At 36.2% G+C, this 26,619-nt stretch overlaps 2 protein-coding genes across 3 annotated transcripts; one reads left to right on the forward strand and one right to left on the reverse strand.

The window, feature by feature from the left end:
- The first annotated feature begins 1,248 nt into the window (after window positions 1-1,248).
- Window positions 1,249-13,127, forward strand: LOC129255487 (uncharacterized). 2 transcript variants are annotated; one of them, XR_010293116.1, is made up of 5 exons: window positions 1,365-1,752; window positions 3,519-3,668; window positions 4,144-4,235; window positions 10,653-11,523; window positions 11,879-13,127. XR_010293116.1 is itself a non-coding variant. In XM_064097381.1 (4 exons), the coding sequence occupies exons 1-4, from the start codon at window positions 1,380-1,382 to the stop codon at window positions 10,776-10,778; spliced, it is 741 nt and encodes a 246-aa protein (XP_063953451.1). In that variant the 5' UTR covers window positions 1,249-1,379; the 3' UTR covers window positions 10,779-13,127. The 2 variants fall into 2 exon arrangements, 1 of the variants encoding a protein (XP_063953451.1); XM_064097381.1 differs by having other exon boundaries at window positions 1,249-1,752; window positions 10,653-13,127.
- On the reverse strand, window positions 12,607-23,945 carry LOC129256976 (testis-expressed protein 264-like). Its single transcript, XM_054895211.2, has 3 exons — window positions 23,357-23,945; window positions 15,101-15,322; window positions 12,607-13,921 (listed from the first exon to the last, which is right to left on the reverse strand). Exons 1-3 carry the CDS (start codon window positions 23,705-23,707, stop codon window positions 13,796-13,798), a joined length of 699 nt encoding a protein of 232 aa, XP_054751186.2. The 5' UTR covers window positions 23,708-23,945; the 3' UTR covers window positions 12,607-13,795.
- Window positions 23,946-26,619: the final 2,674 nt, after the last annotated feature.

The raw sequence follows: 26,619 nt of genomic DNA on the forward strand, positions 1-26,619 counted from the left end.
TGCACCAAATTTTCGAGTCTTGCCCCCCCCCCCCCGGAAATATTATCTGCGTGTGGTCATGCAAAATGGCATGACTGGAAATCCTACATTTTGAAAAGAGCATTTGACAGGGTCAGACTTTACCCCTTTTTCAACATTTTCTTTTATGGCGCCGGTGAAGTGCAAAAATATGTGCGCCGCTCGGCAGTGCGCCCCCCCTTTCGCCAAAAGCTGGATCCGCCTATGTAACTGGTCTGTTGTTTGCCTCCAAACTAACTATTGAAATAACTTAACAACATATTCATAAAAAAATTACATGATCTAATGGCTTTGTAAGTTTTGGAATCCCCCAAACTGCATAACTAGGCCATCAAGTTCAAGTATCGTCCGTAATGGTGCATCACAATGATTTAAAAGAGGCCTAAACATGTTTACCAGATACGTATCCACACAATCAATTACATTATATTTTCGTTCCTTTCTTCATAATAATTTTATTCTGATGAAACCCCGCCATTCGACCATTATAAGCTACAAGGTCCCCAACTTATTGTGCTGTAAATGTGCATGCAGTGATGTAATGATTATGAGTATAATATCATTTTCATCATCATCTTATAATTAGACCAAGTGACGATTAGCCCAACTGGTCATTAGACCAATTGGCGATTAGACCAAGTGGTCATTAGACCATTTGCCTATTAGACCGATTGGATATTAGACCAAGTGGTCATTAGACCATTCGGTTATTAGACCAAGTGGTCATTAGACCAATAGGATATTAGACCAAGTGGAAATTAGACTAAATGGAAATTAGACCAAGTGGAAATTAGACCAAATGGTCATTAGACCATGTGGCAATTAGACAAAATGATAATTAGACCAAGTGGAAATTAGACCAAGTGGTGTAAGACCAACTGGAAATTAGACTAAATGGTTTTAGCCCAACTGCTCATTAGACGAATTGGATATTAGACCAACTGGGAGTTGGACGAATTGGATATTAGAACAAGTGGAAATTAGCCCAACTGGTTATTAGCCCAAATGGAAATTAGACGAATTGGATATTAGACCAAGTGGGAATTAGACGAATTGGATATTAGACGAACTGGTTGTAGATGAAATGAGTTTAGACTAAGTGAAGTTGGACGAACTGATAAGTAGACCATGTGGTATTAGACCATCCGATAATTCACCCCGTTCCGCTGCCTCTGTTTATACTATTCTTCATACTTTTTTATAGAGCCATTATCAGTAATGATTTAATCCACTATTCTAATTGCCTGAACTCACAACAGGAACCTGCTGGTCCCTCTTTCAAGATTGCAAAACAGCGATAAAATCTGGAAGGTTAAAATAAAGTAACAAAGTACGACATTATTTTATTAAACAATTTGAATATGAATCTTTATCTCAATCATGTTTCAGCCACATTTATCGCAAGTCGAGAAGGATGGTCGCCCATCGAGTTCTCCGACGTGACGTTAGACTGTCGGGTGGTCATTTCAGGTGGATTTAGCTCCCAGTTTTCATGTCAATCAATCAGCTTCACACAAAACGAGACGATAATTGATGGAAGCCAAAGATATGTCCGATCTGGTCCGACATTCGATGGTAACAAGGTCATTTGCACAATGACAATACTTAGGGTGGAATCAGAAGAATCAGGATTGTATGGATGTTGTTTAACAGACAAGACATCGGGATTGTGCTACAAACATCCAACCAAAATACTAAACGTCATACCCATTTCCACAACAAGTCCTTCTACAGGTAGGTTGATAATAAGGGGGTTGTAGAATGAAATATTTGAATCTCAAAGAATGGTGTATACATAGGGACAAGAGGGTACGTGTTCAGGTGACGCAAAACGTTCTGATCACATCTGTCGTGTGTCAGAACTATAGACCCCGTTCTCAGTATATTTTGAACTTGAGGCTTAGGAAACCAGTTCAGACGAGCGCTCCTGAACAGGTTGTCAGAACCACTTCACGTAAAGTGGTCTTGTTGCGATGGGAACGTTCTCATTGGGTTCCATGACATTTTGCTCTGGCGACAATATTGCTCGCTATTAAAATGTCACTCACTAATCGACTGACTGTGCAATTCAAACCTGGAGTCCACAAGTCCACCCCTACAAAATGTTGATATGAATAAAAAGAGAAATTCAACAAGCATGACACTGAAAATTTCATCAAAATCGGATGTAAAATAAGAAAGTTATGACATTTAAAATTTCGCTTAATTTCACTAAACAGTTATGCACATCCTAGTCGGTATGCAAATGTGGGGAGTGATAACATCACCCACTCACTATTTCTTTTGTATTCTATTATAGGAAATGTGAAATATTCTGATTTTCTCCCTCTTGTCATGTGAAATCGAGTTTTATTCCTTCCTGAACATGTGGAATTAACATTGTTTAACAATATGTGGTTCAGACAAGTTTTAGATTATTGTCAATTCTGTAAAAATTGAAATATTGTATAATTCAAACGATAAAAAGCAAAAGAAATAGTGAGTGATGGACATCATCGACTCTTATTTTGCATATCACCGAGTTGAGCATAATAATGGAAAAATAAGGGAAATATTAAAATGTTATAACTTTCTTATTTTACATCCGATTTTAATGAAATTTCCAGTGTTGTGCTAATTTTATTTTTCTCTATTGATTCGAATCAACCAATTTCTGGGTGGCATGACATGGCCCTGGGAAGCGGGGTGCTGAAGCACCCCCAAGATTTTCCCATGCAGGGGGTGCAGTGTGTATTATTTTCCATAGGCAGCACCCCTGGAATTCTGGTAGGTGTGTCGAATTGGAGAAATGTATAGAAAATGGCCAACATGTTGCGTTGAAAACCTTTTTTTTTTTACTTCTCAATTTTTTGGGGGACCAAAACCACCTTCATTTTGTTACGAAACTTTTTTTTTACTGAAGCCAGTGCGTTTTGTGTAAACGTCTCTTCCCTAGCTGTTTCATAGATGCAGGCTATGTTACAGTGGAAAACGCTCCGTCCCTCGGATATGACGTTAAATGGAGGCCCCTTATAGAGGAGAGTCATTACCTTTGCACGTTAAGAACCCACTGCACTATTCGAATAAGAGTAGGGGGAAAGTAGTGATCCACCTGCATTCCCCAAATCACAGTTATATCCGGAGGAGATCGAGAGACCTGCGGGTCACAGTTTTGTGAGCGCGCCCTTCTAGCTAGGCGACCCAGATTGGCTGGCTCCTCCAAAAATGCGCCTTTGAATATCTTTGACAGATATATGGCGCTATACAAATGCTGTGCATCATCATCATCAACAACACCCCTCGAGCTCCCGAAATATTTATAGGTACAGACAAGGATCGAACACGTGAATTTGAAACATTATACATTAACATGCATTAATTTTGTATCCCAATGATGGCAAGTAAAATAATTCATATTGAAATTTCATCATCAAAATAGCACCCCCCCCAAAAAAAAAAAAATGTCGGCATATTTCATATTTGTATATAACACCATTTGCCACATGTTTTTCACTCTTAAGTTCAAACCACGTCGGAAGTAACAGCATCCGTCTCATCTGATGTTTCTACCACTATGCCGACAACAGCACTCATCGAAAGCATTGCCAGCTCAGTGGATGTGGTATACAACAAAGTTACAACCATATCAACAAGTAATTCATCTTTATCTAGTAAGTATTTATACATAATATCAGAACAGCCACCACAGTCACGCCAAAGGAACTAAATTTCATTAGAAATAGCATAGTCTTCTCAAGGACAGAATTATAATCCCATATATCGCTGAGAAAGGGTGCCTGATCTTTATTGTGAAAAATAGAAGAATCTCGATCATATAGTAAATCCTATTCTTTCAAATGACAAATATTAGACAAGAAACTTTCAGTTTGATAGAATATCTGGAAATCTGATAAGAGCTCTATTTTAATTTGAGTAAATTGTTTTAGAGTGCATAATTTAAAAAAACATTTTTGTGAAACTAAAATCTATAGCATTATTGGATGAATTGAATTAATGCGTGGAAATAAATGTAGTGAGAAATATCATATATATGAAATCTCAATCCGATAATTCAGAGAACATAATATGCAACATAAAGATGTTTCTTGTATGCTTGATGGATAAGCTTTTCATATTTTTCTTCAGAATCTGATAATACTGCTCAGGTCCAGAACACACCCAGTTTGTTCCATAAAACCATCTGGCCAGCGTTTCTAGTCGCATCATTGAGTATTGTGGTAAGAGTTCCCTTTTATATAAAATGGATTTCAAAGTCTTCTACATATCAAATCTGCGATCACGTGAAACATATTGGGTCACTTATAAAATATTTTGTAATTAATAATATATTCTCAAAAGGTGGTTCACATTTTCGATACATTGCTCGCTTTTCAATTATATCTTGGTGATGGAAAATATATTCGCAACGTTTTCATCAATATTTTGTTCCGTAAACATAATTTAGAATTGAAACTTAGTCACATAAACATCTTTATTTACTTCTTCTTTTTCTTTCTGTTTTTTTTTCCATTTATAATTTTCTTTCTTTCATTTCTTTCTGTAATGTTAACATGTTCGACTAGTTTGGAAGGTTATAGACAGATTGGTATTTTTTATATTTTCAAGATTATTATTTCTATATAGACGAAATAAATATTAATTATGTTATGATCTGCAAAACTCCAGCCATGTTAGCCACGTTATGTGTAATCTGTTTTATGTTATTGCTCAATTTCTATTAATCTAAATTATATAAAGAGCTTATTCAACGTAAAAAAATATAATGTAAATTCTTTATTGGTTACTATGATTGTTTACTTATTGTATTGTATTGTATTTATTTAATCACGGTAAAACTTACATTCAGTCATAACAGACTGCTTTTCAGCAAGTCCGTGAACATTAAAAAACATGTAAAAGTGAGACAATACGAAAATATTTAAAATTATTACAGTAACACATAGAATAAAACATACATAATTAAAAAAGTTTATTCAAACAAAAAAGCAAGTTTTAAAATGGGTAAACATGGGATATTTAAAAAATCATTGCATTGTTAAACTAGGTTTTTTTTTTAACGTTTGTATATTATGTATATGTTGTTGTGAATAAAAACCTCGATTTAAGAATAAAAGGGAAACAAATTGATATAAGCTCAAAAGGTGGTTCACCTCTTCGCCATATTGGTCGCTTTTCAATTCTATCTTGGTGATGGCAAATATATTCGAAACGTTTTCATCAATTTTTTTTTCATAAACGTAATTTAGTATAAAACTTAGTCACGTAAACAACTGTATAACTTATTCTTTTTCTTTCTGTTTTTATATTTCTATCTTCCTTCCTTCCTTCCCTCTTCCTTTCTTTCTTTCTTTTTATTTTATCTTTCATTTTTTTTTCTTTTCTTCTACTTATTTTTCTTCTTCACTGTAAAAATATTGGGTAAATTTTTTACTACCGCGAGGGTAATTATGTATCTAACCAATTTTGGGCAGTATTTTACCCAATGCGGGAAGCATATTGTCCAATAAGGTTAGAAAATAAGCAGTAATTACTTTACAATGGGCAAAATTTTCATCACACTGGATAAATAAAAATGCCCAAAAGAAATGCCCAATGTTGGTTGGACATAATTATAATTACCCTCATGGAGCACTTGTACCCAATATATTTTTAGAGTTTTCTTCTTCTTCTTCTTCTTTTTCTTCTTCTTCCGCTTCTTCTTCTTCCTCTTCTTCTTCCTCTTCTTCTTCTTCCTCCTCTTCTTTTTCTTCGCATTCTTCTTCTTCGCATTCTTTGTACCTCTGTAGCCTACCAAGAAGCTGTTAGTCATGCAATTTTGAGACAAACGACTCCAAACGTTAATACACCCCCATGCAATGTTCGTCTACCACGCACTTCCTATTCGGAAATAGGTTTAGGATTTACTATGGAAAAGCGAATTAGTCAGATAGGATTTGAATCTTTAATTCTTGGGTTTTAGTTTCCTTTAAGCACCCATTCTCATAAGAGATAAATCACTATGAGATCCTTTTCTTTCCTAATCACGTAAGCCTGGTTATATCTGCATTACTGTTACAATTTTACCCAATACAGTATTGTTCTTCTTTTTTGTTGTTGTAGAATTGTAAAGCTACTTTTTCGACTTATTAAATCTGCTACTGAACCGATATACATACAGGCATGGCGCCATTTAACGCAGACGACATGTTTAATCCATGGATGTCTCCATGCTTATCCAAATGAGCAATATAACTCGGGGCATTAATGAAGAACTAATCCTCATGTCAAGAAAAAGCAGAATACCAAGTACAATGGATCTACTACCACTGATTTGTTCACAATATTCAGATCAGTGTCTACTACCCAGTGAACTATGGATCTACCCAATGGATCTATACCATTGAGATGCATATACGTGGGGGATTCCTTTTTTGAGGGAGGAAACACAGATAAATTAAAATAGTTGCAGGATTAACTGTTTGGAATGCTACAGTGTACAAAATCCATCGCATAAAAAAAAAGAACGGCCAAATTAGTTGTCTTTGTAAATCCTTCGTCTCCTCGAGCATCTGAGGCTCTCGGTGTGGCTAAAATCCATAGAGAGTCATGGAGCCTACATGCACAATATTGGTCATGGACGTACGCGGAAAAAATCCTGGGGGGAGGGGGGCAAGACACGTAAATATTTTTTGAAGAAACTTGAAACCGAGGGAGCGAAGCGACGGAGCTTCTCATGGGGGGCACATTGCATTTTCGAAAGTGAAGTTAAAGAATTTTGTGTACACTTTTGGCGGATTTTTATGGAAAGTTTCAGTGAAAAAATATAGGTTTTCAAAATTTCTGGAGGGGGCAATTGCTCCCCTTCCCACCCGCCCCCCTCACTGCGTATGGCCATGATGTTGGTTTATTCTTTTTTAAAAGGGTTTGGAAAATGTCCTTATCTGTCTTCAAATAGATCAAGGTAATACTATTAGAAGATTAACATCAAGCTACGGATTATAGGGGCTTGTAGCATTTACAGAATTCCTCATGCATATTCCTTAATCTTAACGCGCTTAGTGGGATATACCGTAATGTAAAACATTTCATTTCTATATCATATTTCAAATAGTCCTTGGTGTTCAGATATAGTAACAAAGAGATGTCTTGTAAGCTTTTGGGAAATATTTCCTATTTACGTTATATACAAATCTCTCAAGAATATGCAAAGTTGTATAGAGACTATTTCCACTTTCCCTTTTCGTTTAGCCATCTGTGCATTTTTTCTTCTCAGATTAGTGTGAGAAATAAAAGACAGCATTTGGGTGGTCCTGTATTCTTTGTTTTGACATTTTTCACAGAAAGAAAATCAAAAGTTTTACCTAATATATAAAAAAATATATAATGATTATTGGAACCGGAGATGCAGGACGCATTCTGATTAAAATATACTTATGACTTGTACACCCTTGAGAGTGATCCGTCATGCCTAGTTGGACATTAATCATACGTAGAGATGAAGGAAGTATAGTACAATACAAGATGAATACATGTTATACCTCAATACTTTACTGTGGTTGAAAACAGATAGACATACCAGGGAATCTATTTAGAAACACAGAGCCAAACTCAACAGATTTTGCGGCCAAATTCGGCCAAACAATTTTTTTTCACGGCCAAATTTCACGGCCAAATTTTATCTACTTTAGGAAAAAAATTAGACATACCCCTATACTCAATTAATGATGCTAAGTGCTTCCCTAATAGAGCCTGCATTCTTTAAAAAAAGTTAGATCTCATGTAAACCGTGCGGAACGGGTGCTGGAGCGGAGAATAGTTCGCAAAGTCAGTACATTGGTGACTATCGACTCGAGGAAAACGGCCGATGAAAGCACCATGCATTTCGATCTAGTTCATCAGTTACTACCCATGCAGCTAGTATATTGGAGGAGCATTTAAAAGATTGAGCTTTTTTGTTTTGTTTTGTTTTGCCAATAATCATATGCCAAGCTTCATGGGGGATTTTCAAACTCACGACAAAAAAATTACAAGAGAGAGAGAGAAAAAAAATTAGTTGAGGAAGTATTGAGAAAGAAGAAAACAGAAAAAAAATAGAAAACGTAATATGTAAAGGTTGGGCTGCTTTTGATTACTTTTAATCACATTATATAGCCAAACACTGTTTATTTTGCAATTACATCTTTATATGGTCATGACTAACAAAACATGTACAGCCTTCAGATAAGCTGGACCCGCCCCTGTTGGAGCTGTGATTTTCCTCATTTCTTTCTCTGTCATCCTACTTGCATACTAGTAGGCATATTTTTATCACATATTTTTAGTAAAAGCCCTGATTTTAAATTGTGAGACACACCTACTCGATTTTAAATCCTAGTAGATATCCTATAAAAAAAAAGAAGAGAGAAAAAAAGACGTAGAAAAGAAAAAGAAAAAATAAAAAGGAAAAAGAACTAAATATTTGAATTTTACTTTATTCAATTACTTTTTTTAAAGAAAACAAACGTTAATAATATAATATATATGATGGCGAAAATATATGATGTTGGTGACTGGTTGCCAAATAAAAATAAGAATCCCCTCCACCACACGCAACTAATCGCGCGTTTTGAGAACGCATGCTGTGATTGCGGTCATGCGTAGACAGACATGCAATGCATGTATGCACTAATAAGTTAGTGTATGCCCATAGAGCTGAGATGTATACTAATTACGCTATCTCTATGTATATGCCGTAGACCTGACTGCATTTGTATATACATAGACCTATTTAAAGTGATTTTCTGATCAAATTTTCTATCTGATTATGAAAAAGGCCAGAAATGAAAACTCACGGCCAAGATTTCTGTTTTACGGCCAGAATACGGCCAAATTTCTTTGGCCGTGAAATTTTTTTTTTTCACGGCCAAGCTACTTTTATTACGGCCAGATTTCGGGAATCTGGCCGGAAAAAAGGCCAATTGGCAACAAGCACTGCTAACAATAGTGCTTTGATCTGTCAGTGTCTGTAGTGAGTTGGTAAGGAATCGTTGGGGTGATAATTGACAAGATATAAACCCCTCAAAAAAGTTTGGAAATCTGAGTTTGGCTATTAATTTCCCAATTAATTAAACTTCCAATTTTAGACAATGCATATTTAACATCATTCAAAAGATAATTTAATTCTCTTTAAAATGATACCATGCTTGTTATGATCATGGCATCACGAAAAGAGCAGAATCCATAAGTGTTGGATGAGGTCTGAATTGAAAAGCTGCAAAACGAGCAAAAAAAAAAAGGTTGGAAATCTAAGTTTGGCCATTAATTTCTCCCAACTCCCAATTTTACACAATGCATTTTTGGTATCATTCAAAAGATAATTTAATTCTCTTTGAAAATCCATTCAAATCAAGCCCCTGGCCCTGCTTCTTCATTTTTATGTTTTGTTGTGGTTTATGTAGTGATGGTTTTGTGAGATAACACGTTGAGTCGTGGTTTGAAATACACATGCATGTATGTTTGTTTGTTATGTGTCTGTTTGTGCAGAGGTGTGTTTGATTCCATGTTAATGTTGATGTTAAGGTGCATGATAAACAAAAGAAACCGCTGAGGAACTCACTCATCACCACGAAAAAAGAACAATGACTTTCAATATTGTGTCATTTTGCAACTTTTGAATTTTGACCTTGCCCCACATTTCAAGGCACTGCACCTCCATGTGAACCCTAATCATATAATGTAGGATATCATTTTAAAGATAATTAAATGATCTATTTATTAATATTAGTTACATATTGATATTTACTAAAACCGAGGAGGGATTATCGATCAAAGTCAGATTATATATATACATATGTGACTTTACCTTTCATTTTTGAGAGCTATGCTCCTTTTAAAATCTACGATTTTATTTCTACGGCATTTACTAAAGTGATTATTTTATTCCTTATGCCGAAGCAGACTATTTCTATTTTACATATATATATATATATATAATTTTGACGAATTTCGCGTCTGGTGAATAAATAAGGGCTGTAAATGTTAATCAACTATTGTTTTACCCCTCACAGGCCTCCTGACCAACTTTCCTCCATGTCCTTTTCACTGTTTAGTGAGCTCAGTTAAAAACGTATGATCTTTAAAACAAATTTGAGATTGTAAAATATGAAAAATAAAAGTATAACAATTTATAGCAAAATGTTACATTTTGCTATAAATTGTTATACAAAAATAGGAGGTCGTCATCATGTCATGGTTGAGTAAGCATCATTCACTGCTATATTGGCATATTAGAAATAACTCCTGTGGCTTTTAAAATAGTGGTAGTTTTGCTGTCATGTCCAGTCACGAAGACTTAAAGATGTAAAAACTTTTAAAAACACATATAAAGAGTATACGAAAATTCCTGTCAAGCAGTTTTGCTCATACGTGTTTCCCTCCAAAAAGTTGAGTACTTTAAGGGGGGAACTTTTTTTTGTTATGTTAATGTACTACAATTGATAAACCTACTCATCATTGCCATTGTACTTTAGTTTCCATATCAATGTTATCATCGTCACTAAATTGTCATAATTTCATTTTCATATTTATTCAAATTGATTATGCATGCATCTGATTGCACTCACCATCACCACTAAACTGATATACTCTCGTTCTCTCCCTCTATCTTTCTTTTACAGATTTTGGTGATTCTTGGAGTGCGTCACTTTAGGAAGAAACCGACCGAAGAATCTTTACCAGAAAATGTATCAGACGCAACGCAGTACAGTTCAATTACCACTGGTAAAGATGTCGAAAATGGATGATTTTAACATCACTCTCTAAACTATCAACCTGGGATATGAGATCAGCAACTAAATACGTCTTTCACAAATCTTTCATCATCAGATTGTGGATACAAATTAGTTTTGAATAGCAACTTTTTAAAAGCCCTAGCTTTTGCGACTAGTGATGTTTTCGTCGACAAAATGAAGAAATATTCAAGTTTTGTCATTTCTGTATGATGGAAATATAATCTATGCAGGGAATGCTATGCTACCATCACGACTTTGTATTGATATTATTTTTAATTGGTCTATAATAAGCTTCGCACGTGATTCAATATTAGAAATAACACCTGAATATTTCGCTCTCTCATCTTTTGCAGATAGGCTAGGGAATAGATGTGGTACAAGTGTGTGTTATTTATTTATTTTTATCATTACAGTTAGTACTTTACTACATTAATACACACAAGTCTCACTGGACTATGTGCCCTATTCGTGTTAAGTATTATGCAAAACCATATGTGCAATTACTCTCTCTGAAGATGTGAAATGCAGTTAAACGGTTTCAGGACCATTTGCAGATATTTTTTCCGGGGGGGGGGGCAGGATGAGTATTTTTTTATTGAAAGCGAGAGAACGAAGCGACCAAACCGTATTCGTAGGACGCTTTTGCAGTTTGTGGTAAAGTTTGTGAAAATTTTCGGTCAAAAATTTCTGGTGGGCAACTGCCCCATCCCCGCTGCGTGTACTGCCATGTATAGTTTGGATATTTACCTAAGGACAGGTTGTATACTAGTCCACGTCCTGGACGATTTTTATTGATTGGGCAAACCAAAGCCAAGGGGCAAACCCTATCGGACCGTATCGACACCCCCGCGCGCACACATAACCAATACACACACGCCCTCCACTGATTCACTTACTCCCAGTGATTCGCCTAACCCAGTGATTCTGATTCACTTCGGGTGACTATTCAGTGGGTGTGTGTATGCAAGGAGATAGTTAGAGCAAGGAGCTTCCAACACAGCTCCTTGGTTAGAGTGATATCTCCTTGGTGTATGCGTGTTCTGGGGATGTAGTGTATTATGTGTTTGGTAGTCGTATCGTACCAAATAACAACAGTCCAGGAGGTGGACTAGTTGTATACATGCAAGCCCAGTTTTTGCGTCGGTTTTCTGTAACAATTAACGTCTTTTGGTCTGACGCAGAGGGGGCTTCAATATATTTAAACAAAAAATCCCAAGAATTTACAAGAGATGGAAAATATATTAAAACAAATGAAAGGTATTTCTTTCTTTTCCTACATACAAGTGAGCATTCTGAAATTAATTCACTCACACTACGTGAATAGTGTCCTGGATTTGTCATGCGATTCATGAAGAACGAAAAGAGTGTGGATCCCTGTATTGCAGAGAAGGGAGTAATCACATGTAATTTTGTTCATGTGCAAATGAACTGAAATATATTGCTGTTCAATATTTATGTCCGGAGCAGCTTTATCGTCGCTTCCATTTTATCATGTTAGGCTACCACTTACCACCATTATCATCACAAAATTTGCTATAAAACGAAAACCACCACCATCAACAACAATGCAACCAATAATATACTACCTTCTCAACCAGCTATCACCACATACATGCACGACAAAACCATTGTCACAACCATTATGTACCACCAAAAAGGCACCAATCCAAGTATACCACCACCACCAAAACCACCATCAGTATTACCACTACTACCACCATCATTACAGCGAACAACACCATCACAATCAAAGCCATAAAAAACACACCACCACTGATACCACCAATAACAACAACACGTTTGTCTCTTGTTCTATTCACAAGGTCCAAACAAGAATGTGTAAAACTTCAAAAGTTATTTTATTAAAAAAATGAAAGAATTGTATGCTTTTATCTAATTGGTATATACTTGAATATCAGTGTAACATAACATTCATGCAAAAAATGGCTAGAATTGTGACGAGTATATTTCGAAATACTGTTTTCACCAGCAGTCGATTGACTGCATTTATAGCTTACAACTATGTAATTGTATACTTATCAAAACAATGTGTTTTAAAACGAAAATAATTTTATGGCCTACATTATGAACATATAATTATGCACTGTACTATAAATTGTGTATAAATAGCGGTATGGCATTAAATTAAAATGCTTGGACGGTGTGCAGTGTTATTAACCCCCTTTACTTAAGAATATTCTTTAAAGTCATTAGTTAATACAGCTTTTGTTTTCATACTAAGTTAATTGCAGCACAATGATATCAATAATGAACACGACAACGGATTTAATACATTATATTTTTCCCAGTTATTTTTATCACTTTTTTAGAATCTATTAAAATCCCAACTGAAAACACGAATGATGTGTAGATCGACTCATTCTCTTAGATGTAGCAAATTGTGCGAATATTTCCTGAAACCATGATCCCCCTCATCATCCACTTATCCAGATCAGGCACGGAACCTAAGATATGGGGAAGCAGAGTTTTTTAAAGTGAGTGTTTGGTTGGGTGGCTGAGACGAAAGTGGGGGCCGACAACGATTAAAAAAATCACAATCAGATGGTCATTTTTAAGTTTTTATATACTTTTATTAAAGGGGTGCTGAAGCCCTCGCCCCCGGTTCCGCGGCCCCTATATATGAAGGTGCATAACACAAGAGGTGTGTGCCCATTTTTGTCAAGTTTTAGGTTTATATCATTCCCCTGTTATAGGAAAATTGGAATGAGAGGGAAATTAGGTATATACGTTTTTGTTCATCATACAAAATAGATCACGACTTGTTACAAGACTTCTTCTTCAAATAGTCATCTACATAATGGAACTGAAAAGGAAAGGAATATTAGGGATGTTTTAGGTACAGGATCCTTCCTTTTTTTCGCTTGTGAATGTTTGTTGCGTTAAAATGATGTCCCTTTCAGTGCCCCTGATGAAATCCTGAATCTGTCCCACTCGATGAATCCTTCCTCTCCAGAGTTTAAGGGTTATCGTAAACTTGTTCAAGATAAGGTCTGCTTGGTGACCAAAATTTAAGTTGATTTGGTCTTCAGTGCCTCAGGAACGTAATACGCATCACGGTTGTTAAGAGGAATGTAGAAATTTGTCATTCCATCGCTGTATATCTCAAAACAAGGTCCCGGATGCAATTCTTCTTCCTACACCATAGAAAAAATAATAAGCACACAATAACATTCACTTTGTATGTAGTTGTACAATGGGATTATTGCACAGTAAAATGAACAAAGATCGTCATCCCGTTAAAATTTATTTGAGACTATTTCCAACTTTATTTGGAAGAGTTTCATAAAAAAAATCACGAGTTTAAATAACCGTGTCTCCTGTTCCAATGGTCAAGTGACCATCCCTTTATCCATTCTCCCTCACATGAAAACCCCTTAAAGGGGTACTCCGGGCTGAAAATATTTATATCTAAATACATAGAGTAAAATTCACAGAGTAAAATGCTGAAAAAATTTTCAAAATCGGATAACAAATGACGAAGTTATTGAATTTTAAAGTTTAGCAATATTTTGTGAAAATAGTTACATGCACTTCATCATGAATATTCATTAGGTGGGCTGATGATGTCACATCCCCACTTTTCTTTTTCTTATGTTTTTAAATAAAATCACAATTGTTCCATTTTTCAGATATGTGTGAATAATGTGTCTCCTTTATAATGAAATAAGTTGCAGCCATGATTATCCAATGCGCTAAATCAATTGTCAATTCAGTTTTTTTCAGTTCTTGGTAGAAAAAAATTGAATAAACCCAATTTCATATAATGAAATACAAAAGAACAGGTGGGAATATGACATCATCAATTTCCTCATTGAATATTCATGAAGACATGCCTAGAACTGTTTCACCGAAATAATGCAAATCTTTAAAATGCCATAACTTTTTTATTCCTTGTCCGATTTTGTTCAAATTTTCAGTGTTTTGTTTGTCTGATTTTTCTTTATCTATTTAAATCAAACTATTTCCAGCCCGGAGCATTCCTTTAAAACTGAATAGTCATTTAATCATCTTATAACCGAATCAATGAAATTCGGTTCAATATCAACTGCTATGGCGGTCAATGTCCTCCATATAAACTGCAATGTGGATTTTCAAATTACCAACAGAAGAAAATGCAACAGGGAACATTTACGACTGAATGCGCAAACATGTAAAATGTTCATGACAATAATTTAGGCACTTTATTAGATAATAGAACTGGAATGCTCGTGATTTGAGAAAAATCTTCGGCAGTTCTTTGCCATTTCAACTACATCATAGGACCCCCCCCCCCTCTCTCTCCCCCTCTCTCTCTCTCTCTCTCTCGATCTTACCTTAATCTTCTTATTGAGAGCTGGGTATACCCTCCAGACACCAATGAAGATGGATAACATCCATGGGAAAGGGAAGTTAGTTCCAATAGCTTCAGAGATAGCAGGAAACTCAATCACCCTGAAACCATCGTCTTCACATCGTTTATTTATCTTATCATCTACTCTCTCGCCGTCCTCGCTCAAAATCGTTCCAACCATGTAACGTAGCTCACTCTCGGGGGTCTGTCCAAAATGATGAAATTAAAAAATAAAAAAAGGGGAAGGGGCGGTAAAAGGCTAGATAAGATTTGTAAACTTAATGCAAGAACAGAACCATGCAGGCATTAGCTAGGCTACAAATGTAGACCCACATCTGCAGTCTGTGTACCACAGCTGATCCAAGGAGTCTGCATAGCAGACTATATAGGTCTACTGTCGCCCTTTCATGGCTGGTTTGCTCAGTGGCGTAACAGGCGGGGGGCAGGGGGGGGGCAAGCTGCCCCCCCCCTGGCGGAGCTCACCGGGAAAATAAAAAAAACGGGAAAAAGAAAAAAAAGGGGGGGAAGAAAGGGAAAGGGAAAGGAAAGAAAAAAGGGGAAAGGGGAAGGGGAAAGGGAAAAGAAAACTAAGAAAATACATAAAAAAGGGAAAACGGAAAGATAACGGGAAAAGGAAGGAAAAAGGAACAAGTGAGAAAGAAAAATTCGCCCCGATATACAAATACATTAGCATGATTAGTAAGACAGGGAAATAAATTGAAGATGACAAAAAGGCAACCAAAAGCGGGAAATAAAGGCAAAATGGAATTAGCCAAAATCTAAATTGGAAAATAAAGAATAGGGACAAGATAACAAACACTACCGGGCTGCCGAGGATTGAGATAACGAGCGGGAAGAAAAATGGATGGTAGGCCTATATAGCATAATGTCGTATGAAAATCTATCATAAACTTTCTAAATCTCCAAAGGCTCTGTCCAAGAGTCAAGACCCCGTGCAGTAGGGGCTCTTCATCTGTAACTTTAATGGGTTCTATAACGGGCCCCTATATGGACCCTTCCTGGATTAAGCTTTACGTTGAAGGACTGGCGTACCGGGGGGTGGTTCCACAGCCAAGGGGAAATAAAAGAAAATAAAGGAGGCAGCGAAATGAGATGAATGAAAAAAAATATATATGACATGATATTTGCTATAATGATGTAAAAATCTATTACATAATTAGAATTTCATTTTAACAGGCCATTTCTTTTCTGGCTCGCTTCGCTCGCTGGCGACTTTTTACAAATTTTCCCACATTTGCTATGGTGTGCCCTTCACAATATTTGGATGATTACGATACACAACTGCATTGAATTTATGTGTTGTGTTAAAGCTATATAAATATACACGCAATTTGATTAACATAAGTGGCCATCTGTAACGGGTTTAAAATGGATTTGATGTCAAGAGGTTCCGGGGCTCTGCCCTGGACCCCACCCATAAAGCACTGTTATATGGATGAGTTTGGACCATGGCCCCCAAAAGTTCTACAACCAAACACAAAAAATGAGGAAAGTAAGGAAAGTGTATTATATTTTTTCTAAATATCACGTTAAAATATATCTTCATGTTAGATTCTCATGAAAAGGTGATTTTTTATCTCGCTTGCTTCGCTCGCTCGGGACCTATATTAAGCTACTTCTTGCCAGAAGCACCATACTCGGCCCCCTCGAGCATATAGAGCTTCGCCCTGATGCTCACAATCATAACAAAAATCCTGTTCACCGTGGCGTACAAAAAAAGAGAGAAAAAAGGAAAGAGAGGAGGGTGAATATGATATCATCTTTTTAACTTTATGTCAAAATCTATCACAAAATTGGATTTTTGCAATAAAAATGGCAAAAATTTTTGCTCGCTCGCTTCGCTCGCTCGCTTATATATATATATTTGCCCGATACGCCATATCGCCCCCTCAAAATTTTTGCCTTATGACGCCATTGCCTGTTCCATGATATGACCGGGAAATTTTTGGCTCTTGCCCCCCCTGGCCACCGACCCCTGTTACGCCGCTGGGTTTGCTTCGCGAACCAGCAGCAGCGCGCTTTGCGCGCTGAGATCCCACCTCACGAGCCATTCAGAGTCTGCATAGCAGACTATATAGGCATTAGCAGGGGGCACTTAAAAAAGTAACAAGACTCTCAAAATGCTCATCATGCACTATTCACAGTGACTAATTTTGGTTTTTTTTACAAGCAAAACAAAAAATCATTCAAAAGGGGTGGCACCTGACCACTTCCCCTCTCCCTGGACTCGCGCCAGAGTGAACAGCGCTCTCTGATTGGATTACGCGATGTGATAAAAATGGTTGGGTGATTTTTATTGGCTAATTAAGATATGCAGGTAAGTAATCAACTATTCATGCATGTGGATCGATGTTTTCCTTAATTCTGACAAGTGGGTGCATAATGGGTTGAAAACAACGGGGGCCCAGGAGAGACAGTTGCGTCTGAAAATTATATTTTTGTTAAAGGATGGATTTTTAAAATGAATTGTCAACTCTAAACAGTGAAATGGGAGGACTTTCCCGAGGGGGGTGCGTTTATTTGACTCCCGTCCCTGACGGTCCCTCAACCCGCCCTTTCGAGAAAAACTCAGCCCAGTTTTCCCGAAAGGGTGCAGCCATCCCCGCTCCATCTCCGCTCCGCGAACGCACACGATCGTCACAAGCAATATCCAGGAAAAGGTTTTTTTTTTTTTTAATTTAATACATCTTTGTGTTCATGGCGTTAGGACGAGGAATACTGAAAAAGTATCCTTAGCGAGTTGCAAACATGGTTTGGAGAATCTAAGGGGTTTTGTATCCCAGAGTTAGGTGGGATTATATTAAATATCAAATTCGAATTAAAATACACACAAAAGTATAATAAAAAGAAAGTTAGAGAGAAAAAACAAGAAAGAATACAATTGGAAAAAAGGGTACAAATTTTGGATCGAAGTTCAATTTGAATTCTGTACATCAACAAGCTAAACAAGCTGTAGACAAATATTATGATAAAATTACACAAGATATTATTATTCGGTTCAAGGCAAATTGGATTGAATATGGAGGAAAAAGTACTAAGTATTTTCTTACGCTTGAAAAAAGGTCAAGTTAATGTTACGATCCGAAAACTTCTAAAAGCTCGGTTTAAAAGAAGATGATAACATTATTGACGATAAAAAGGCAGCTGTATACAAAACAAAAGTGAAAATGCAAATATTTTTTTGAAAACAAGCGGACACAAATTCTTTGAATCTTCCACCAAGTGAAGGACTCCTTATACTGAATATTAGTGTAAGAAAGAAAGGATGGAATCCAAGGAATTTTATGCGACATTTGGGGGACATTGTAAAGGATCCCTTACATGTTTCTTTGAATTTTTCTTTTCAAGAAAACGAATTTTTAGCAAGTCAACAGTAAACTGTCATATCTTTAATTTTTAAGCCAAGTAAAGACAAACGTCTATTACATCATCAATACACTTATGTTTAAAGGCATTAGCGAATATGATAATTAATGATTTAAATGAAATTATTGACAAAAGTCAATTTGCATTCCTAAACGCGGAAGAGCAGTATATATAGGGGAAGCTATCCGCCGGGGCTATCCGAAACGTACATAACGTATATCATTTTCTTAGGACTTAACAGAAAACATTATTTATTGCTTCAGTAGGACAAGTCCACCCCAACAAAAAAATTATTGGAATAAAATAAGAAAAATCCAACAAGCATAAAACTGAAAAATTCATCAAAATCGGATGTAAAGTAAGAAAGTTATGACATTTTAAAGTTTTGCTTAATTTCACAAAACAGTTATATGCACATGTTTCTGGTCGGTATGCAAATGAGGAGACTGATGACATCATCCACTCACTATTTCTTTTGTATTTTATTATATGAAATATAAAATATTCTAATTTTCTCCTCGTTGTCAAGTGAAACCAATGATTAGTTCCTCCCTGAACATGTGGAATTAGCATTGTTTAATACTATATGGTTCTCTGTCAAGTTGGTCCCTATTGTCAAATTCGTAAAAAATGAAATATTGTATAATTCAAACAATAAAAAACAAAAGAAATTGTGAGTGAGGGTTGTGCAGTTTTTTTTTTTAAATAAGCGAAACTTTAAAATGTTCTTTGTTCTTGTTTTACATCCGATTTTGATGAAATTTTCAGCGTTATGCTAGTTTGATTTTTCTCTATGTACTCAAATCCAAGATTCACAAATTGACATTTAAGAAAGCGTTTGATTCGCTAGACCATGACTCTTGTTGGATTCGTTGCACCCTTTTTAAGTGGTTAAAGCTCTGCATAATAATTTAGGTTGTGATATTGGTAAGTCTACTGGATACTTTCAAATTACGAGAGGAGTAAGGCGGGGGGGGGGGGGGGGCTCTTCCTGGCTTGTTACGATCGTCTGCGTTCGCGGAGCGGGGATGGCCGCACCCTTTCGAGAAAGAAAGGGAAGCTTGTCTCGAAAGGGTGGGTTGAGGGAGGGTAGTCAAATAAACGCACCTTTTCGGGACAACCGGGGGAGCTTTTCACGAAAGGCTGTGTTTAATAGTTTTCTGAACCAGTCGTTTCTATGAAACTGATTATTCATCAAATAATAACAACAATATAATATTAATAGACTATTGGTAAAGGTGCACAGATGGGATGGGGGGCTTGGGGCACTTCCCCCTAAAAAAAATGGGAAAGAAAAGAGAGAAAGGTGAAATATTACATCACTTTCTGAATATTTTTATGTCAAATCTGATACAAAATTTGATTTTTTTTTAATGAAAATGGGCGAAATTTTCTCTTGTTCGCCACTGATAATTAGGAGAAAAAGAAGAGAGCTTGCATTTTTTTGTGATTTTGAATAAAATTGCATATTAATGAAGTAATTCTAGACGGACTAGATCCCCAACAATTCCACAAAGCCATATAAAACAATTGAATTATTAGGAGAAATAGCGAATTCTATTTTGAATAAATTAGCATTTGCCGCGAAGTGTAATGTAACATATCAGTGGCGTATAATGATCCAAAGAGTTTGAGGGGGCTAGATATGGTGTATCGGGTAAAATAAAAATAAAAAGTTGTGAGCAAGCAAAAATTTTGACATTTTTATCTTTAAAAAAAATCCAATTCATGTATGGCATAATATTCAGAAAAACATATTTCCCCCTCCTCTCTTCCCCTTTCTTTTTTTCTTGGTCGTGATGTTTTATTGGGGAGGGAGGGGGCAAGCGCCCGAAGTCCCACCCCCTCATCTGTACATCACTGAAGCAATTACTTCGAAACTGGCTATCCTTCGCAAGCTGCGAGCTAGTACTAATATAATAGTTACCAAGTATGGCAGAACCCGGTTGACGCGTGCACAGCCGAGACTAATGAAAATAAATAAGCCTAAATGAAAATGCACAAAATTTGTGCTTTTTCCTTCTTTCCTTCCTTTTTTAATGCAAATGTCCGTCGAAGTGTTCCAAAGATGACACACAGGCACCCACACACACCCTCACCTCATATGCTGCCTCCATATACCCTCACTCCGGACACTCATGTCACACAAATAAACAACTGGTACAAGAGACCGGCCTCAGCACTGCCTTTGCCCCCGGTTGTCTCGAAAAGGTGCGTTATTTTGACTCCCCTCCCTCAACCCACCCTTTCGAGAAAAGCTCCCCCGGGTTTCTCGAAAGGGTGCGGCCACCCCCGCTCCGCGAACGCAGACGATCGTAACATGGCGCTCTTCCTATTTATAATTAAGGCATTCTTTAGAAACACTTTCTCTAAGCATATAAGTTCAGTTGATGTATAAGAGGTTTATCAGCTAGAACCAGTGAATTAAATACGCAGACGACTTTTCCCCCTCATTTTGTTCACATGTTGACTCTCTGAACTCATTATTTGATATTATACAACAGTTTAAGAAATTTTCAATTTCAACAATAAAAAATCTAAATAAGATTCCGACATAATTTCAATTTTGTTGATAGTATAAATGTGCTTGGAAGTTTTGTAGGTACTGGATCAGATATTGCGCAGGTTAAGAAAGCGAAAGAAATATTGTCATCAATACAAGTTACTTTGAACTTGTGGAAAGTGAGAAACCTAGCTTTATTCGGAAAAAAATCAACTAATTAAATCATTTGAAATATCCAAATGTATCTGTTTATTTTCATTCACACTTTTACCAGAGTGGTTTCTTAAAAAGATAGAGTGTGTTTTTCAGATTCATTTTGAATGGACCCGACAAAATAGTCATGATCCAGGATCTGTTAAATGGAATTTAGTTTGAGAGCATAAAAGAAGCCGATAAACAAGGATGTTTCAAATTCTTCAATATTAAATTAATAAAGAACGGGGAATTATAGGCCTATAACTATGGTCATATAGTGTTGAGCATGAATATTCCTCATTTCTATAAAATCATCTTCATGATAAGGTTGGAATTTTCTTAATGTGAGAAATAGAGATGGTAATAAAAAGTTCCAGATCATCTGGAACAATAAATAATTAAAAGTTACTCGATATTTGATCTTATTTCGAATATTGTTTTTAAAAAGAATAATTGTGATTTTCAGTGACATCCTTACTGAAAGATGTGATTTAAAACGATGGGATGAAATTAAAAGGTGTTATTTGAATTAGACGTAAATTAATGTTTTGGATTACAAGGAGTGTAGGCCTACTCTGCATTTAAAGACAAAATTTCCTAAATATACAGACCCATTCAAAAACAAAGTTATTTAGAATATTATTTTTCCTGTTGGATTTGTACAACTGAACAAAATAAAAAGTAAACATTTTTAAAGATCTATTGGTAGCAGAAAGAAATGAGCGTCTAGTATACCATGTATACGCTTAGACTTATGATGCTTCAGATAAAAGAATCAGTATATTGGCTCGTCCATTAGTTTTATCTAACACAATTGACGTTTGACATCGGGTGGCGATCCTAGGGGGGGGGGGGGTAGGGGGCACAATGCCCCCCACTTTTTAAAGCACTGAAAAATTGCCCTTTTTATGCAAGAAAAATGCCCTCACGAACGTGTACTGTGCCCCTTTCACCTGAGGAGGACCCGTTTTAGGTGTTACCAAGTGCCCTTTTTCGTAATATAAGTGCCAATTTTTACAAAAAATGCCCCCTCTCGAACGTGTTTTGTGCCCCTTTCATACCTGAGAAGGACCCGTTTTATGCCGTTTTCAACTGCACCTTTGCCTTCTTATTGGTGCCCTTTCTCGTATCAATGCCCAATTTACACAAGAAGTGCCCCTCACGATCATGTTATGTGCCCCTTTGAAACAAGAAAACAATATTCTCATTTTTATATAATACATATGAAGGAAAAAAAACTTGTAAGAATACGTGCCTGTGGGGGTAAATAAGCAGTGGCGTACAAATGGGGGGCTCTTGCACCCCATAAAAACACAACTAAGAAAAAAAAGAGAAAAGGAAAGAAAAGGAAATCAAGAGAGAAGGGTGAAGTATGATATTATTTGCTGAATATTATGTCAACATTTTTGCGTGATACAACATCTAGCTCCCTGATTTTTTTTGGCTCATTACACTACTGTAGAAAAGTCATTTTATATTTATTTTAAGATTGTGCTTTTTAAGGTGCCCTATCCCCCTGTGCCCCCCCCCCCCACTTTCAACTTCGATCCGCCGCCCCTAGAGAATTCCATTTCAAGTATGAAGAAATCAACTTTTTTCTGTACATTTTTGTAATACCTGCATATTATACACGTACTTTTTACAGCTTTTCAAATTAAGGGTATTTTTTCAAGTCCACACTGTAGCCTAATTAAAGGCCACCGCACACATTACGACTGTTCGCGATCCGATTTTGGAACAAATCGCATTTTGCTAATTTTCTGAAAATGTGAATGGAACATATCATTTTATTTGAGGTTAAAATCAATTGAAAGAATACTAATATAACCATTTGAAAGATTGCAAGCTTTTATTTTGGAGCCGCCTAATTAGTTTCAAATCGTAGCCAATCGTACGACTGCTATGACGTCATTACGACTAGATATTAAATTTGGTTTTATTCGAAGAAGGGTGATAGCAATGTTTGGACCTCATTGGTACTAGGAGTGGGTGATAGCATAGTCACAGATTTTAACATAGGTATTCGTACGATGATTTAGAACATTACACAGTAAAATATTCCATGTCTCAATATAAGCATCAAATTCTACTTCATTTTATTCTGAAATCGGGTCGCAGACCAATCGTAAGGTGTGCGGTCGCCTTAATACTCACCACCTTTGGATCATCATAGTATATACCCAGACATCGTGCATGAGGCGCCAAACGAGACACGCGGTCGAAAAGTGGTCCACAATTTCGATATGGTCCAGTGTTGTAGAGATAAGCTACACGAAGTTTCCCAACCGGGTTAACCAGTTTCCTGACGACCACGCGGTGGAACAACCCGCTGTATGCCAAGATACCTCCTAAGATGAACACGAAGATCAAAGTAGCCACAATACCAACACAGTTAGTACACAAGCAATCAGAAATTTTATCCATTCTTAGCTCTTCGCCACCTGCTGTAGCTTCTAAACTCTGCAAAGCTCTGTTCTTTTCAAGTAGATGATAAGAATACTTCATGCATGTCGACCAAGCTTAAGCACATCTATATTAATGTTTGAAAATTGTTTGCCTTTGTTTAGCATTATAAAGGCCAGGTGAGTAAGTAAATAGACAGACCAACCTTTGATCGCACTGAGAAAGAAAAAAATATATACTGAAACCGACAGCTCGTTTTCAATATCTTGATTTAAGAGAACTTATATGAATCAGTATGGTCCACACAATGCTAAACACGAACACGTTCAAGATATAAACTGCTAACTTAAAGAAGAATTATTTCAAACAACTGTTGGGGAGCGTTTCATGAAAGGACTTTTTATCAGTGTAACAGTGACTATCAGCCAATCAGAATCAAGGAAAGTTGTGAGATCTGACAATCTGTGGGACAAAAATGTTGACGATACGCTCCCCAGGTCTTTCTCCTAAATTGACTGGGCAATTATATCATGGACATGACGGACGGGGGTGGGGGCAGCGTATGGGTCATGAGAGGGCCGTCTCATACCCGCTGGACACCCCCCCCCCCCATACGATCGAGAGACCGCCGCAACACCCAAGAAAACAAGCATAAAGCTGAAAATCTCATCGAAATCTGATGTAAAACACGAAAGTTGTGAGGTCTCAAAATGTTGCTTAATTTCACAAATTGTATGCACATCCTGGCCAGTAGGCAAATAAGGGAACCAGAGAGGTCAAATACTCACTATTTATTTGTATTTCATTATAACAAATATGAAGTATTTTATGTTCATCCTCAATATAATGTGAAACAAAGTTTAAATCCTTCCCGAAAATTTGGAATAGTAATTGTTAGTAACTTATTGTGGCTTTAAGAAATCTTGTTTAAAAAATTTCATAATTCAAACAATACTGAAGAAATAGTGAGTGACATCTTCGACTCTATCATTTATAAAATTATCATTGTGTTGTACATAATGTGCGAAATAAGGAACATTTTGAAATGACACAATTTCAATACATGATTTTGATAGATATTTTCAGCATTATACTTGATTGATTTTTCCTCTTTTTACTCAAATCAACCTTTATTGGTGCGGAATTGTCCTTTATGCTAGTCACATTTCCCCTACGACGAGTCGAAAACAGCTGATTCATTTTTATCAAAACCGACTATAGCTCATAGAGATATATACTAATAATTAGTATACATCTCTATGCTATAGCTGCCACAAAAAGATGTTAAAACTGCCGTTTCCGACTAGCCATACGGCCGCCATAGGGGAAATGTGACTGTGTCATTAAAGGGATGGTCCAGGCTGGAGATATTTATATTTCAATAGAGTAAAATTAAAAAAGCAAAATGCTGAAAATTCGATCAAAATCGGATAACAAATAACGAAGTTATTGAATTTTCAAAAGTTCTTGGCATGTCTTATGAATATTCATTAGGTGGCATAATGATGTCATATCCCCCTTGTTCTTTTGTATCTTATTATATGAAATTAGGTTTATTCAAAATTGTTCTACCAAGAACTAAAACAATTGGATTGACAACTAATTAAGTGCATTAGTCATTTATTGACGCAACGTATTTCATCATAATGGAGACACATCATTTACACATGTATGATAAAATTAAAAAATGATGATTTCATGTAATAACATAAGAAAAAGGAAAGTGTGGATGTGACATCATCAGCCCATCTAATGAATATTCATGACGATGTGCACATATCTGTTTTCACAAAATAATGATAAACTTTAAAATTCAATAACTTCATTATTTGTTATCCGATTTTGATGAAATTTTCAGCATTTTGCTGTGAATTTTACTCTATTTATTTAAATATAAATATTTTCAGCCCATACCACCCCTTTAATATGACGAGTCATCCGATGCCTTGACATTAATGTAGTCTTACACACGATTGTGATAAATTGACCATAGAAAAAACTAAATGCATATTACCGTAAATCCAGGAATGAAATATAGGTTAACTATATTACTTGAATGATAACCGTTGTTATATTGAACTTTGACTCTGAGAATGAATGGAAATTTACACAAAAGATTTACACCACAACAGTTCATAATCTAACAAGATTGCCAATGTTTGGGATATTTTATCTTGATCGAGAATGTATAAATACTTGATTTTTTTGCACAGTCAGTTTTTACTACAGTAAATTCATCATAAAACTAGAAATTTGACGTGTCCAAAGGACACAGATGCTCCTGCTTAACGCAATCAGAAGTTCATTCAATATGATTGAACTTAATATCGTGCAGAAACCAATATGCATATATATATTGAACAAATTTAGACCTTTGACCTGAAGACTCACCCTTTCCATAATAATCTCTGACAGAAGATATGACAGTCAGGTCATTTGATGTGACCGACTGTATTTTGGTGTCATCTACCCAGACACCAAACATCTTTAATATCTGGTGAATATTTCCAAAGTTATCATGCAGAAACCAACTCGCATATATAATGAGCTGTGTCCTTTGACCTGCAGACTCCTGATTCGAACTTAGCCTGTATTTTGGTGTCATCTACCTACACACCAAACATTTTTAAATTCCGTTGAATATTTTTCGAGTTATTGCGCGGAAACCAAGTGGGGGGACGATAGGACGGACGGACGGACAGGGGCAACGCTTAATGCCCCCTCCAGACTTCGTCTGAGGAGGCATAAAAAAAAATCAATAATTTAGAACATAATAATATACATCATAAATCATAGAATGTCTCAAATCATTTCATATCAAATTTGAGCGGTATTTTTTAAGTCTGGTTAAAAGCCTTGTGTTTATGTAATCCTGCTACTCTTTCAGGCAACAATAATTTACCATTTCACTTTCTGTCATAAAAGTAATCGAGATTGTGTATGACAATGATAATATCAGTAAAATTATACTTCATTAAACCGCGGTTTTCTTTAATTTTCTTCACAAATCAGTA

The sequence above is a fragment of the Lytechinus pictus genome, chromosome 3 (genome assembly GCF_037042905.1).
Source record: "Lytechinus pictus isolate F3 Inbred chromosome 3, Lp3.0, whole genome shotgun sequence".
Classification (NCBI taxonomy): domain Eukaryota; kingdom Metazoa; phylum Echinodermata; class Echinoidea; order Temnopleuroida; family Toxopneustidae; genus Lytechinus; species Lytechinus pictus.

Excerpts from the sequence above, each read along its gene's own strand:
- LOC129256976 (XM_054895211.2), bottom strand. The coding sequence starts at position 23,707 with ATGAAGTATTCTTATCATCTACTTGAAAAGAACAGAGCTTTGCAGAGT. Across the intron at positions 15,323-23,356 it reads ACTATGATGATCCAAAGGTG|ACCCCCGAGAGTGAGCTACG; the intron begins GTGAGTATTAAG and ends CATTTTGGACAG. Across the intron at positions 13,922-15,100 it reads CTCTCAATAAGAAGATTAAG|GAAGAAGAATTGCATCCGGG; the intron begins GTAAGATCGAGA and ends TCTATGGTGTAG.
- LOC129255487 (XM_064097381.1), top strand. The coding sequence starts at position 1,380 with ATGAATCTTTATCTCAATCATGTTTCAGCCACATTTATCGCAAGTCGA. Across the intron at positions 1,753-3,518 it reads CACAACAAGTCCTTCTACAG|TTCAAACCACGTCGGAAGTA; the intron begins GTAGGTTGATAA and ends TTCACTCTTAAG. Across the intron at positions 3,669-4,143 it reads AAGTAATTCATCTTTATCTA|AATCTGATAATACTGCTCAG; the intron begins GTAAGTATTTAT and ends ATTTTTCTTCAG.